We start from the raw sequence: 14,265 nt of genomic DNA, 5'->3' as shown, positions 1-14,265 counted from the left end.
AGGGTGGGGAAATTCCTCTTCTATTTAACCCATTCACTCAGTGAACTTATCTGTTCCTATTCCCTGTATTAACTGGTCTGTCCTGTCCAGTGTTGGGTAAGTTACTTTAAAAAAAGTAATCAATTAGTAATTACTTAATCAATATTGTATTTAAAATACTTATCTAATTACTGTGTCAGAAAAGTAACTTAATTACTCAATAAGTAATTTAACTAAATACTTTATAAATTCCATATAAACCTTGAGTGGACAAACAATAGAAATTCTTTAAATAATAAATATTTTTTAAAGACGGAGACTACAGTACGCAGCGGCAGCATCTCTTCCACAGCCTGCAATCATTCTTTAAGCTCACCTTCAGGTGCTTTCTGTGCTGCTGAAGTAAAACCAGGTTTTGCTGCTTAGCAGGAGCTGCCGCGGTGTTATCCATGGGTGATGAACAAGAATCACTCAGAAGTGTTCGTCTATGCTCTCGTGTCCATGTCATGAAACAGCCACTCGCTTCAGCCGAGTCAGACAGCTTCTGCATTAGAATACGACTGTGCAGCAAACTGGCGCGAAATGACGAGTAGCTGCACTACAGCCATGTTAAAGAGCAGAGTTTACTTCTACGTTTAGAAGATAAATTAATGAAATTAAATAATGGTATTCAGCGAGTTTAATTATTTTACAATGTAACGCAAGTACATTGTAAGTAACTGTAATTAAAATACCTAAAAATGAACAGTAATCAGTTACTCTACTTTTTCAGTGGAAAAGTAATTTAATTACAGTAACACGTTACTTAGTAACCCATTACACCCAACACTGGTGCTGTCCCCCGGTGTTTAAGTCTTCCTCTTTGGTTCGTCATGTTGAGTCTGCGTGCATTAATCTGTCACGTTTTCTGTGTTGTCAGGCTTGTATCGTGTCTGTGTCGTTATGTTTCCTGTTTTATTTTTAAAAAGGTCTTGTGGGTCTTCCATGTTCATCTTTTTAGTTTCACTTGTTGTTGTCATATGTGTCAGCTGTGTCCCCAGGTGTTCCCACTTCCCCTGATCACCTCCTGTGTGTATTTAGTCTGGGTGTGGCGGGCCACTCAGGCAGCTTTGCGCCGCACACAGGACCAAAACAAATAGATCGCAGATCGCCGCCGGATGCCAGCGGCTGACTACGGCTACGGCCTTCCACACGCTTTGTTCCTCTTCAGGTAGAATCTAAGAAGCTCTCCCCCGACTTTATCAGTCCATTTGAGGTCTCGGCTGTTTTTGTTTTGTTTGTTTTCTCTCCCCCCACCCCGCCAGGGCGGTGCTCATTACGGGCTCCCGCCCCTGGCCCACGCACCTGTGCTCACTGTCACACCTGCAGCCGACCAGCTGATTGGAGCAGTATTTATGATGGCGGACCTGTGTCCTTCTTTGCTGGATTGTTGAGCCATCAGTGTCAGTCTCTGAATCTGAACCTGTGAGTTTGAGATCGTTCCTAACCAGGGGTCCGTTCTTCGTACCTCGCTAAGTAGGTTAGCTGGATTAGATTGTTGATGATTTCGCGTGATCTTGGATCGTTCGGTTCCCCAAAGCTCATCCGGGACTTGCTGTCATAGCAACAGAGCCGTAAGCGTAAACCTGCTGGGGAGCAGGTTTACTTTATGTAAACAGGATTAGATCGCGGCCACGCAGGTATGTCCGCTTCATTTATACGAAAGCAACAGCGATATTCCACCACTGTTTCACCATAAATAAATAACATCAATGTAACTAAAGACAATGCAGCACTTGATCCTTTTATTGATGTCACACAGATACATACAGGTCATTCCCTAAAAAAGGGAAATGTACTATTAACATTCTATTACATGTATGTGATTATTACAGATGTAATTCATATTTCAGAGTAGTAATTGTAAATTACTTCGTGTAATCAAGATGAGAGACCACGGCTATAAAAGCGAAGGTGGATTTGGGAAGTCTGTTGCAGCCATATCCTGTCCGTATACGCGAGCAGCCCATTGTGGAAGGTGCAAGATTGATAAGGAGAGTCCTCAGAATTCAGCGTATATTGCGGGACAGACAGGATCCTTTAGCTCAGCGCGACAGTGTGCTCATTGAGAGATATCGATTTTCCCGTGAGGGTATTATTCACTTAACCAACTTGTTGACGAGGGGGTGCAGGACCACCACCTGTCTTTTTTTGCTCTGCCCTTTTCTTGGTTGCTGTTATAAACAAACAAACAGATTATTCCAGGGTCTCTTTTCAAGAGACTCAAAGCAATATAAGTGATAAATATTACCATTCTGTAGAATATTCTTATATTTCACTTTTACTTGTTCCCATGTTCTAGTGGGTCCTGTTGTGGCTCTAATGTGAAAGGGGATATAATATAATATAATATAATATAATATAATATAATATAATATAATATAATATAATATAATATAATATAATATCATATAATATCATATAATATTGGATAATATAGTGTGATATGATAAATCTACCCTACCGCCTACTGGTGTTGGCCAGAGGGGCCGATGGTGCGATATGGCAGCCTGGCTTCTGTCAGTCTGCCCCAGGGCAGCTGTGGCTACAACCGTAGCTGCCTCCACCAGTGTGTGAATGTGAGAGTGAATGAATAGTGGCATTGTAAAGCGCTTTGGGTGCCTTGAAAAGCGCTATATCAATCCACTCCATTATTATTATTATTATTAAATTACTTCTGAGTTTAATTTGTCAGCAACTTTCTGCCAGCCCTCTCTCCTTGCTTTTGCAGCCTTTGCAGTGTTCCCTTGCGTTTTAATTAAACTCTGAAACTCCTGAAATCCCTCACTCAAGAGTTCTTGCTCTGCTGCCGAAAAATACCGAGCACGCCCCTTCGACATTTTCGCCGACCAGTCAAAGGGTTGCCGATCAATGTTTCTACTATCGATGCGTAGCCCCTGTTAAGCCACCCAGTGATCTCACATTACTTCATCCAGCTGTACTAATCGTCAACAACAGGTGTGTTCGGGGAACCGGGATAGCGAGCTCAGAGTTGGCGCGATGATTTGATCTTGGATGTAGTAAGCGAGGTACGAAGAACGGACCCCTGGACATCTTTCTGTGTGTGTGTGTAGATCCTGGACCCGAGCGAGTGTGTGTGTTTTGGAATCTGGCGAGGAGAGGAGCTTGTATAAGATTAATCTGTTTCCCTGGACCCTGGCGCCCCGGACCCTTTTCCCTGCCAAACTGCATACTCACCTGGTGTCTCACTGTAAATAAACGCACTGTCTCTTTTGCCAAGACTCCTGGTCTGTGCATGAGTCCGTTTCAAACACTGTGACATATTCACAGTTCCAACAACCATTTGATTTAAAACATAAGATTGTGAGTTTATTGATCTCTTCACCATCAGGTTATTCCACATTTTAATATTTTAATCTTTTTATTTTAAATACAGCTCATATAAAATAATCAGGGTCATGTTTGAATTGTTTGTATAGATTTTAGATTCATTCGATTTGGATTTTCTGTGAATATTTTCTGTTAAAGAGTGCCCCAATGCTGTTTTTATTTTTGTAATACCATTATTGTATTCATTGGAAATAACTAAATATTTTCTGTCTTAAGTTTCCAAAAATATTTGACATTTCTTCTTTTATGTCACGTGATGCAAAGCTTGATGGATAGAAAACATTACCTGATTACATCCAAATCAAATGTAACTTTATTAAATTTCTTAGTGAAATATGTTTCAATTAAATATTTTCCTGTTTCAAATGCCTATTTGAAACTGTTTCAAACACTTCAGTGTTAAACTTTTTTTTTTTGAACAAAGTAAGTGCTGACATTCATTGCTGTATACAAACTGATATCCTGTGATCTATCTTGGCTTTAATCCTGTAATACATTCAGGTTTGTTAGATAAACCCCGGCCTTCTTAATAAAATGTTCACGCCTGGTTTAATTTATATCATATCCACCCAGAAATCTGGACTTCATCATTTTGACCTCACATCATTATCTGAACATTAAAACAGCAGCAATCGAGCAATAAATCATGTGTAGTGTTGGCTATTATATTTATACTCAGTTGTTTAGAGATGCACCAGTAAGCTTTTTAATAACTGATGCAGATTTCTGGTTTCCTTTGAAGTCCAACCATCTACAATAGTTTTCTTTCCAAGGAAAGTGACATTTAAAAGCAAGCGAGCTGCAGGTTCATTGGTGGAAATAGTAGTTTTAGTCTAAAAAACTGAAGGAATTCCAAGACTTTCTCTAGTTATGTTTGAGATCACAGAAAGTGCATCACACAGAATGCTGATTGTTCATTTCTAGGCCGAGATAATGAGTTCTTAGTTTTAATTAATATAGTGGGGATAAAAATCAGATGCTTCCATATTTGATCTGTTGAAAAGAACCAGGTGATCTGCCAGAGATCAAATGAGCTTGACTGTTGGTGATGCATTCCCCAACTGATGTGGCCCTTTGGGGAAATGGTTAGTGTGAGGGTGTGCGGAACATCTCCCCGACCTCAAACTCTTCAGTGTGACATTAACAGGATGCAGGTAAACAAACACACAGCTCAAAGTTTGAGTCATTTATTTTGGAACAATGACCTCCAGTAAAAATCTGTCATCTATGGTAATCAGAACAGCAGAAACACCCAAATCATTCAGAGACGTGGATTACAGGGATTACATTACATGGATTAAACAGCAGAGGTAAAGCATCAAACAGCAGAGTCTACATTAGACCTGATCCAGGACCATCCCAGTGAAATCACAACAATCAACAACACTGAGATGGTCCTGGATCAGAGTCCAGACAGAGGTCATCATCATCATCATCAGTCTGAACACAGGAAGCAGCAGCTTTTCATCAGACAGAACCAGGACCAGGATCCAGTCTCAGTTACTGGGAACCAGGATACGACCTGAAAGAAGAAGAGACGAGGACACAGTCACCAACACTCTGAAAACAAACCATGGAGACTGTTCTTTTTTACAGATCAATGGCAATGATTCAGTAAAGTTTCATGTTTAAGAGCTTGGACCAGGTCTGAGAGTCCTCTTTAAAAACCAAAAAAGGAAGAACCTGTGTTTGAAACATTAATGTAACTAACAGTTGTCTGAAATAAACACTACTGATCTAAACCTGCCTGAAACATCTATATATGAAAAATACTGATGATCCAAACCAGTTGTAGACTCATATACTGTGGTTTGAGATTTAGACTGGTCTAAACTGGTTTCAGGTATGAACTGGTCTGTGAGTGGGAGTTCTGACCTTGGGCCTTCCTCTTGTAGTAGATGAATCCAGCCAGAGATAAGATCAGACCCAGGATCAGTCCTGAGGCTCCGATGGCGAGCTTGTTCCTCTCTGACTCAGGCATGGACGAGGAGGGATCTGAGTCACACAGGTGAGAGTCAGACAGGTAGGTATGTACAGGTGTGTACAGGTGTGTACAGGTGTGTAGATACAGACAGGTATTTACCCCAGTCAGTGATCAGAGGTTTCTCCAGGCTGGCGTGCTCCACCTTACAGGAGATCTTCTCTCCAGACCTTCAACACAAACATCAGTGACTCTCAGATCTTAAACTTTTAAATTTTAGTCCAGACTTCATATTAAAAGTCTGTTTCCATGGATTATGATGCTCACCTGGGTGTGTACTCCAGGTGTGAGTGGGTCTGGTAGTACCAATCACCATCTGCCATCTCCTCAGTGGAAGTGACATCAGAGGTGACTTCCTGTCCATCTCTCAGCCAGCTCACTTTGATCTTACTGGGGTAGAAGTCATAGACGCTGCAGACCAACATGGCAGGATGCTGACTGTAAGCAGGTGTCATAGAGTGAAGTTTGACATAGGGTTTAGCTGGAAGACAGTATGATTGTATATATGTGCATTAATAAAGATACTGTCAACAGCAGAGTCACATATAAGCTGGTCCCAGTTTGAATTTCTGCTCATCCAGCTGTTTGATTCATGAGCAGAAACTATGAAGTACAAATAATGTATTATTGTTAGATACACTTTGTTATAGCTAAACACTCACAGCAGCTGATTAATGAATGTGTTACATTGGTTGCTGCTTCATTACGTTTGGGTGTAGGCATGAACAACTGTAGGCTGAACAACAATGGTGGAGGAGATGGTGATAGTGGTGGTGAGCGAGGCCAAGGGTCACTCTGATCAGACTGTACCATCCAGAGCCTGCAGGGGGCGCTTTGCCTGTTTAATTAATCATATTTGTAACCGGTCACACACAGATGGGTCAGAGAAGAGCTGCAGCCTGATGGAGGAAACTTCTCACATGTTTCCTTCTGTGAGGTCACACCGTCACACTCAGAGAGGAAGTTACTGCTTAAACAGTCTGTAAACAGCCTGCTCGTGTGGTTCAGCATGCATGCTGCATTAGGTGCACTTCTAACCATCTATAACCCAAAAGCAGAACACACAGGATGACTTCGCACTATCAGACAGCTTCCCCTCCACAGGAGGTCTGAGCTGGTTCGCCCCATGTTTCTCTGAGCTGCTGCTGCTGGGAGCTGACTGTATGAACTACAGTCACACTGGAACACATGAATTATTAACCTCATGTTACACAGCTCACAGGTTGTGTGTGTTTACATTTCACTGATCAGTCAGCCTGTCAGCACAGCAGATGATTCATGTTTCAGCACTTTAGCTCACTTTACTGCAGAGATGCTGCAAAGAGTGAGACACTTCACACACAGATTAAATAACAGCAGTCGTGTTTATGTGTGTGTGTTATCATGATAATCTTTCATCATATTGAATAGCTCCACTGTTACACTGAGTCATAGATCTGAGCTGTAAATGTGTGCAGGTGTGAAGCTGCTACACAAGCTCTGAAAGTCAGAATCAATAGACTGCAGACAGCTTGAAACAAACATCAGTGTTTCTAGGATATATCTGATTTAAAATCAATGAATTAGAAGAAAAGAATGAAAGGTTTTTTTATTAACCTGTAAAGATGCTTCATGCTGTTACAAATATTTATATGAAAATATTAGAAAACAAACGTGGACGATTTTTCAGCTCAAAAAGTAAAAAAACAAACAAACAAATGAATATCATCAGTGCGTTATAATGAACAGCTGCAGTTTGCCTGTTTCACCAGCAGGGAGCGCCACAGACTGAGGTTAGAGTGTTCAGAGTCAGTAATTTATTACAGTTATTGATCACCAGAGTCTGACCTGCAGCTGTGAGTCCATCATGAATGATTCAGAGTAACATGAACACCTGATGATGTCACACAGACCAGCACACTCACCTGATTTAGACAGAGGGTTGCTGTACCAGTTACCAATGTTGTGTTGGCAGTACGTCTCCTTCGCAGCTCTCCATCTAGCCAGCTCTCCTGGTAGATTGTTCCAGTACTCTGCGTTCTTCACTCCGTACTCAGTGTATCCAACATAGTGCCCCACACTGCTGTCAAACCGGGTGTACTCGATCTTGTTGAAATAGTAAGACACGATGTACTCGATGTCCTTCAGCTCAGTGGAGTTAAAGTTACAGCGATTCACCCAATACATTTTGAATCCATCTGAGGACAAACAGAACCACACAGAACATCAGTGTATTAATGATCATTTATGAGTATATCGATCATACCTGCTGTGCTGAGGCTGATGAAGAGGAGGCTGAGGCAGAGGAAGGATGAAGCCATGTTCCTGAGTTCTCCTGACAAACTGACTCAGTCTGACTGAGAGCTGCTCTAAAAACAGAGGACAGGTCACATGACCACAGCATCATCTGTTACCAGGAAGAACTCTGTGACGCCAGCTCACACCTCACACTCTTCATCATCCTGAGTGAGTTAGAGTCCATTAAAGCTTTAAAAGCAGAGATCGGCACTCTGTGATGTCATCAGCACCTTTCCTCTCTGCTGCACTGAAAACCTTCTGTTTTCATGTATGTTCCACAGTCAGAGCTGGAATCTAACTTTCTGCAAACACATTGAACCAACCACTGACGACAGCCCTGCTGTAATATTAATGCAAATAATAATTTCCTCCTGTTTAATAATCAATAAAACAATCCAGTCACTTTCAGTACTTTTGATCAATTGAATTTACTGCATTACGCTGTTTATACTCACACTTCCTGTCTCTTTCAACCTAAAAGAACAGAAACACTTTTATTGTGAAACACGTCCGTGGAGCTCTGACATTCTTCTGTATGAACAGCACAGATCTCATGGATATTGGACTGAAAATACGTCTCAAACATGAAATCAGGCATGTTTTCTAATTAATGTGAAGTGTGATGTCATCATTTACAGATTTATTATTTCAGGCTTAAGAGCAGCTGAATCACATTTCACTGTGTTACACTCAGAGTGAAGGTTCAAATCTATTTTAAATCCATCACATATGTAGTTTTACATCTTTGTTTTGCATTATGATCAGTCAGTGAATCTCTGCTGTGAAACACACGGATGAGTTACAGCTCAGTCTGACACAGATTCCTTCATTAAACTGTTTGCGTGTTTGAGCTGAAATCTTCCTTAAAAGCTGGAATTTTTTCTGTGACCAATGAAGTCACATGATTATGAACAGGAAGCAGAACCTAAAAACATGAACCCACTGAGCAGTTGTCCAAGCATTTCACTACATATCGTACTGTGTATGACTGTGTACGTGACAAATAAAATTTGAATTTGAATTTGAATTTGAGACACACCTGACTCAAACCACACAGAGTGAAATGGATCCATGAATATTTGTAAAGACACACAAAGAACAATCTCACACAGGTTTGTGTTTATTACCCAGATGTTTTTATTGATACATAACAACCCGAAACACAGTTTGATAAACATTGAGTCATTATAGCAGTTTATGAACACACAGATGATCACCTGAGCTCAGATAAAACTGATTTCAGCAACATTAATTTGACTTTTATCTTCTTTGTTTTTGTGGCAGGAACAGAGTCCAGGTAACATCTGCTGGATCGAACATGTGGAGCTGTGGGGGGAGGGCGGCTAAAAGTAGCTTTGCTTTGAATTCAGAGTTAAACTTTATTGACACACATGATGACACACAGAACAGCTCATACATAACTAACCCTAAGCAGGTGAAGCAGGTAAACAGGAAGCAGACAGGACAGAGGGATCAGATGTTCATTACAGGTGAACTCTGCACACTTACATACAGGACAGTCACACTGATTATGAGCTCATTATATAATGTTGATGACATCATCACTGTCAGCCAATCAGCTGCACTCGTTTCCTTTGATGAGAAAAAAGGTTCCAGCAGCCACACCGAGCAGACCCACAGTCAGACCCACTCCACAGAACGCTGCAGGTCCAACACCTGGATCAGACTGACCAGAGGCCTCCACATCTGGAGACACAAACACACAGAGAGACATGAACCTCACCACCTCTGTACCTCTGTCAGTGCTCTGGGTTTAAATAAAGTTTTCTCACCATAGATCTTGGTCAGTGGTTCTGTCAGGGCCAGATGTTGCACTGCACAGCTGTACACGTCTCCCAGCTGTGGGGTGAACTGCAGTCTGGAGATCTGGGTGAAGGTCCCATCTTTGTTGGGATAGGGAGTGTTGATGCTGGATCCTGTGACCTTCTGTCCGTTCTTGGTCCAGGAGACGTTGACAGGAGCAGGATAGAAACCAGTCACGTGACAGATCAGAGTGTTCTCCTCTCCAAACTCCACCTCATCTCTGGTGTAGATCATCACACCTGAAGGAGCATCTGTGCACAAACACATCAGGCAGAGGATCAGAGCTTCAGCTGGTGACTTTATTTATTTATTAATAAACATCAATAAAATGTTCAGGTGTTCAGTCAGATGATGTCATCACTGTCTGTGTGAGAGAAGCTAGAGTGAGGTCAGAATCATGAAGTTAAACTACAGACAGACTCAGTTCAGCTTCAGAGGAACTAAAAGGAGGAAAATAAAAATAAACTGTGATCTGCAGTAAATGCAGAATACTGCATTCAGAAATACTGAAACATGAACACAAATATAAACATGTCAGTGTTTCTGTACACATGATCAGTCTGAATGTGCTTAAGGTGGAATTATTTCTTATATTTAATCAGGTTGAAGCTGGCTGTGTTTGATTGGACAAAGTAAATCAGTGCTGATGATGTCATCAGTGTGTTACTCTACAGAGCGTGCAGGTAAACACAGGTGAGGTGAGACAGGTGTTATTCACCCTGTTCTGGAGGGAAGTCCTTCATGCCTTTACCAACACGCTTCATGCTCTCTCTGCAGATCTGTTGAAAAGCCACAGCTGCTTCATAAGCTCCTGAGTAAGTGAAAGGATCAATAAAAGGAGGCTGAGGGTAGATCATCTCCTGTTTGTTGAAGTCTGCGTAGGCCATCTCTTCACCATCCAGTCCATACATCACCTCTCCATCAGAGTCTGAACAGCCACTGATACCAATGTCACCGTGCAGAGCTGAAACACATCAAACACTGATCAGTGACCTGATCAATAACCTGATCAATAAGCTGCTGTTTACAGAGACAAACTCACCGTCAGCAGAGACACAGAGGACACAGGAGAGGAAGAGGAGCAGCTCCTTCATCTTCATCAGCAGCTCTCTGACAGTTAAACTCTGTGTGTGTGTGTGTGTGTGTGTGTGTGTGTGTGTGTGTGTGTGTGTGTGTGTGTGTGTGTGTGTGTGTGCGTGTGAGTGTGTGTGAACCTCACAGAGTGTGTGAGAGTCTGTGAGTGACTGAAAGTGCAGCTGAGCTCTAACACACAGCAGCCAATCACAGAGCTCACAGCTCATGATGTCATCAGTGTCCAGGCAGACAGCAGCTGGAGGTGAACACGATCTGACACACACAGCACCGATCAATAATCAATATTTATAGACTCTTCAAAATAAAGTTCAGCCCGATCAGTTTCCACTCTGAGGATTTTCAAAATAAAACCAACTTTATTTTAATAAAATGATTCAGTTTGTTTACAAACACTGTGAAATATGACTTCATGTGTTATTTAAATAGTTTACAGTTTAAAACACACCTGAGTTCATGTGTGTTACTGTGACAGTGAGAGTCACAGCTGTGTTTGTCAGCAGGAAACTTTTACAGACACAAAAACTTTACGCCTCCATCATATGTTGTAGATGCATCCAGCAGGTCCACCAGAGTCTTTACTGGGCCGATTCTGGCCCCGGGCCTTATGTTTGACACCTCTACAATAACCTGATCAGCTTTCAGAGAGTGATTATTGATCATAACCTGCTGTCAGAGGAGCAGCTGAGTTAGAGCTGAGGAGGAGTTTAAAGTGTTTCCTGTTTCCTCTGCTGATAATCAGCCAATCAGCTCTTTGCTGTCACACAGCTCACCTGTGCAGGTGTGACAGGTGAGTCAGTCCATCTCAGATCATTGGCTGTGTCCCAATTTAGCGTCCGCACGCTTCGAGTACACATTTTGGGACCTATTACGTCACAGCGACGCTACGAAGGCTGTCCCAATCTGAAGTGTTCTCCAGCAGCAGCTGACAGATGGAGAGAATAGACAGACTGTTCCCTGTTTGTGAAGGACTGCTAGGAAAGTTTAACATAACTGTCTGTGCTGAATCAGTCTTATTAGGTAATGTTCAAATAATGTGATCATCCCAGTGTTTCCAGTGTGGGAGAAAGTACTCAGAGTACTCAGGGCCTTCAAGTTACACACTATGAAAGGCAGCAACAAGTTTAACATTCAGAAACCTAAAGTCTGTATCAGCAGCAGGATGGAGCTAAAAATAAATGTTGGTTTCAGTTCTATGAAGCTTTGAGTATTTTGGATCAGTAGCTGCTGTGTTTGTTGCATCATATTGCTGTAATTGTTTATATGCTTTATATATTCTGAGCTAAGTTGATCTATAGTGTTACATCATATTCTATAAGGATGTTATGTGTTTGTAGACTTTCTGCCCAGTTTGACCCATTTAGCAGACGTCAGCCTGTTTAAGGCTCTGATATCTATTCTGTGTGACTTACAGCAGTTATGACATGGTCTGATTTTCTCACCCAATAAAGGAACATTTCATATATCAGTCGACTCTTCATTCTATCAGACACAGTTATCACAGCTCCTACATTTGCTTTTTACACATGTATGTAAGCATTGAGCCAAATTTAGTACCAACATATTAAACGAACAATATTTGTCTCTTATATATAACACATCTGTATACACACTGTCACAGATACTTGTCTTTGAGTGAAGATTTAAGGTGACAGGAAATATAAATAACTGCAACTTGAATCTTTACTGAAGCTCAGAGGCACAGAGTTCACTCACTGCTGTAATATATCATAATACTCTGACAATAACTATAATATTGGCCATATTATATTTACATTATGGATTAAAGGGCTTTGGAGTTGACGTCACGCCGCAGTGCATTGTGGGATCCCGGCGCCATGTTAGAAGGCCACGAATCAAAACAAACACACTGGCTGTGTCCCAATTAAGAGACCGCACGCTTGAAGTAGTAAGAGAAGTGCGGAAGTGAGAGGTGTGTGATTAGTTTGTAAATAACAATTAGCTGATGTTATTCATGAGACTAAAGTCATCTCACTGTGGTAATGTAAATATAATATGGACAATATTATAGTATTGTCAGATTATTATAAGATATATATATACACACACACATATACATATATCACTGACTTTCAGCTTGTTGTGTTTGTGGATATATGACTGACTTTAATTATTAAACATTCGCACATAAATAAGTGACGTCATATTCAGTACTTTTGACAGTTCACTCTTCGGCTGCTCCGTCTTATTGGGGAAATTCCACATACATGAATGTAAATTTCAAAACTCAACCCCATCATTTAATTTGTTTTTGATTGAAATTGAATATTATGATCCAAGATGGCGCCGCGGATGGCAGCCTCAGCACTGCGCTCTCTCGCACTTTTCTTGTTTCTGTTTATTTTCTGCGCTTTTGGTCACTCAGACCACATCACTTTCTCCAGAGATGAACTGCAAAACATCAGGCAGTTCAGGCAGTGGTCTCACTATAGTTCTTATCCATTTTTCACAAACCCGGAAAGTTTTTTGGCGATTTTAGTTGGAGGCGCAGCAGCTCTCTGTGGCTCCTGGAGAAGACGTAGACGGGGGAGTCACGCTGGTGCGCTGGTGAAACTACGTCGGCGAGGATTCCGCACGGCACTCCCCTCCATTCACCTCATGAATCTCCGCTCTGTTCCAAACAAAGTGGACGAATTACTGCTCTTAAACCGGACTAACAAGGACTTTGCACGCTCTGCTGCCCTCTGCTTCACTGAAACCTGGCTCAGTGAGCGAGTCCCTGACGCTGTCTTAAATCTGCCGGGCTTCCAACTTCACCGGGCGGACCGCGAAACAGAGCTCTCAGGGAAAACAAAGGGTGGTGGAGTCTGCTTCTACATTAATGAAGGTTGGTGTACTGATGTCACAGTGTTACAGAAACACTTGGAAAGTTTTTTCATCAACTGTAAACCGTTTTATTCACCGCGGGAGTTTTCTTCCTTCATGCTGGTCGGAGTTTACATCCCTCCTCAGGCCAACGCGAACAACGCACTGTGCGAGCTGGCTGACCAGATTACTACCCTGGAGAGGACATTCCTGGATTCCTTTACAATTATTCTTGGGGATTTTAACAGAGCAAACCTAAACCACGAACTCCCTAAATACAGACAGCATATAGACTGCCCCACCAGGGACAACATCATACTGGATCACTGCTACACCACTCTAAAAGATGCCTATCGCTCTGTGCCCCGGGCAGCTTTGGGACATTCTGATCACTGCCTGGTCCATCTTATTCCAGTTTATAGGCAAAAACTCAAACGTGCGAAGCCTGTAGTCAAAACTGTGATGAAGTGGACTAACGCAGCAAAGCAGGAACTGCAGGACTGTTTTGACTCCACTGATTGGACTGTTTTTGAAGCTGCATCTGAGAACCTAGATGAGCTGACGGACACTGTGACATCAAACATCAGTTTCTGTGAAGACGTGTGTGTGCCAACAAAGACCTTTTGCACATACAACAACAATAAACCATGGTTCACTCCTAAACTTCAACATCTTCGTAAGGCCAAGGAGGACGCCTACAGAAGTGGTGACAGGGTCCTGTACAAGCAAGCCAGGAACACACTGACCAAGGAGATCAAAGCAGCTAAAAGCATCTACTCCCAGAAGCTGGAAGAACGGCTCTCAGCCAACGACCCAGCGTCAGTGTGGAGGGGCCTGCAGGAAATCACCAGCTACAGACGCCGCCCACCCACTATTGAAGCAAACAAAGACCTGGC

General features: G+C 42.0%; 3 protein-coding genes across 5 annotated transcripts in view; all 3 read right to left on the bottom strand.

The window, feature by feature from the left end:
- Positions 1 to 14,265, bottom strand: part of LOC147333411 (H-2 class II histocompatibility antigen, E-S beta chain-like) — a 147,645-nt gene that overhangs the window by 96,084 nt on the left and 37,296 nt on the right. The gene's annotated exons all lie outside the window — the stretch shown is intronic.
- LOC147333415 (rano class II histocompatibility antigen, A beta chain-like) lies at positions 4,549 to 7,697 on the bottom strand. Of its 3 annotated transcripts, none has more exons than XM_086267479.1 (6): positions 7,596 to 7,697; positions 7,255 to 7,527; positions 5,618 to 5,831; positions 5,453 to 5,520; positions 5,245 to 5,364; positions 4,549 to 4,891 (listed from the first exon to the last, which is right to left on the bottom strand). In XM_086267479.1, the coding sequence occupies exons 1-6, from the start codon at positions 7,648 to 7,650 to the stop codon at positions 4,866 to 4,868; spliced, it is 756 nt and encodes a 251-aa protein (XP_086123605.1). In that variant the 5' UTR covers positions 7,651 to 7,697; the 3' UTR covers positions 4,549 to 4,865. The 3 variants fall into 3 exon arrangements, with proteins under 3 accessions (XP_086123605.1, XP_086123616.1, XP_086123611.1); XM_086267490.1 differs by having other exon boundaries at positions 5,618 to 5,857; positions 7,329 to 7,527; XM_086267485.1 differs by lacking the exon at positions 7,596 to 7,697 and having other exon boundaries at positions 5,618 to 5,788; positions 7,255 to 7,394.
- On the bottom strand, positions 8,750 to 10,660 carry LOC147333414 (HLA class II histocompatibility antigen, DR alpha chain-like). Its single transcript, XM_086267551.1, has 4 exons — positions 10,494 to 10,660; positions 10,170 to 10,415; positions 9,421 to 9,702; positions 8,750 to 9,334 (listed from the first exon to the last, which is right to left on the bottom strand). The coding sequence occupies exons 1-4, from the start codon at positions 10,549 to 10,551 to the stop codon at positions 9,204 to 9,206; spliced, it is 717 nt and encodes a 238-aa protein (XP_086123677.1). The 5' UTR covers positions 10,552 to 10,660; the 3' UTR covers positions 8,750 to 9,203.

This window comes from Aulonocara sp. 'chitande type north' Nkhata Bay, linkage group LG3 (genome assembly GCF_057382095.1).
Source record: "Aulonocara sp. 'chitande type north' Nkhata Bay isolate Kocher_YH1m ecotype deep benthic linkage group LG3, A_spYH_male_GT1.1, whole genome shotgun sequence".
NCBI lineage: Eukaryota > Metazoa > Chordata > Actinopteri > Cichliformes > Cichlidae > Aulonocara > Aulonocara sp. 'chitande type north' Nkhata Bay.
This window is presented reverse-complemented; position numbering and strand designations above follow the sequence as displayed.

Bases quoted from the DNA above. Each gene is read 5' to 3' on its own strand.
- LOC147333414 (XM_086267551.1), bottom strand. From the start codon at position 10,551: ATGAAGATGAAGGAGCTGCTCCTCTTCCTCTCCTGTGTCCTCTGTGTC. The intron at 10,416-10,493 runs GTGAGTTTGTCT...GATGTGTTTCAG, and splicing joins CCTCTGTGTCTCTGCTGACG to CTCTGCACGGTGACATTGGT. The intron at 9,335-9,420 runs GTGAGAAAACTT...TTGTGTCTCCAG, and splicing joins ACCACTGACCAAGATCTATG to ATGTGGAGGCCTCTGGTCAG.
- LOC147333415 (XM_086267479.1), bottom strand. From the start codon at position 7,650: ATGGCTTCATCCTTCCTCTGCCTCAGCCTCCTCTTCATCAGCCTCAGC. The intron at 7,528-7,595 runs GTATGATCGATA...GTTTGTCCTCAG, and splicing joins CATCAGCCTCAGCACAGCAG to ATGGATTCAAAATGTATTGG. The intron at 5,832-7,254 runs GTGAGTGTGCTG...ACTGTCTTCCAG, and splicing joins CAACCCTCTGTCTAAATCAG to CTAAACCCTATGTCAAACTT.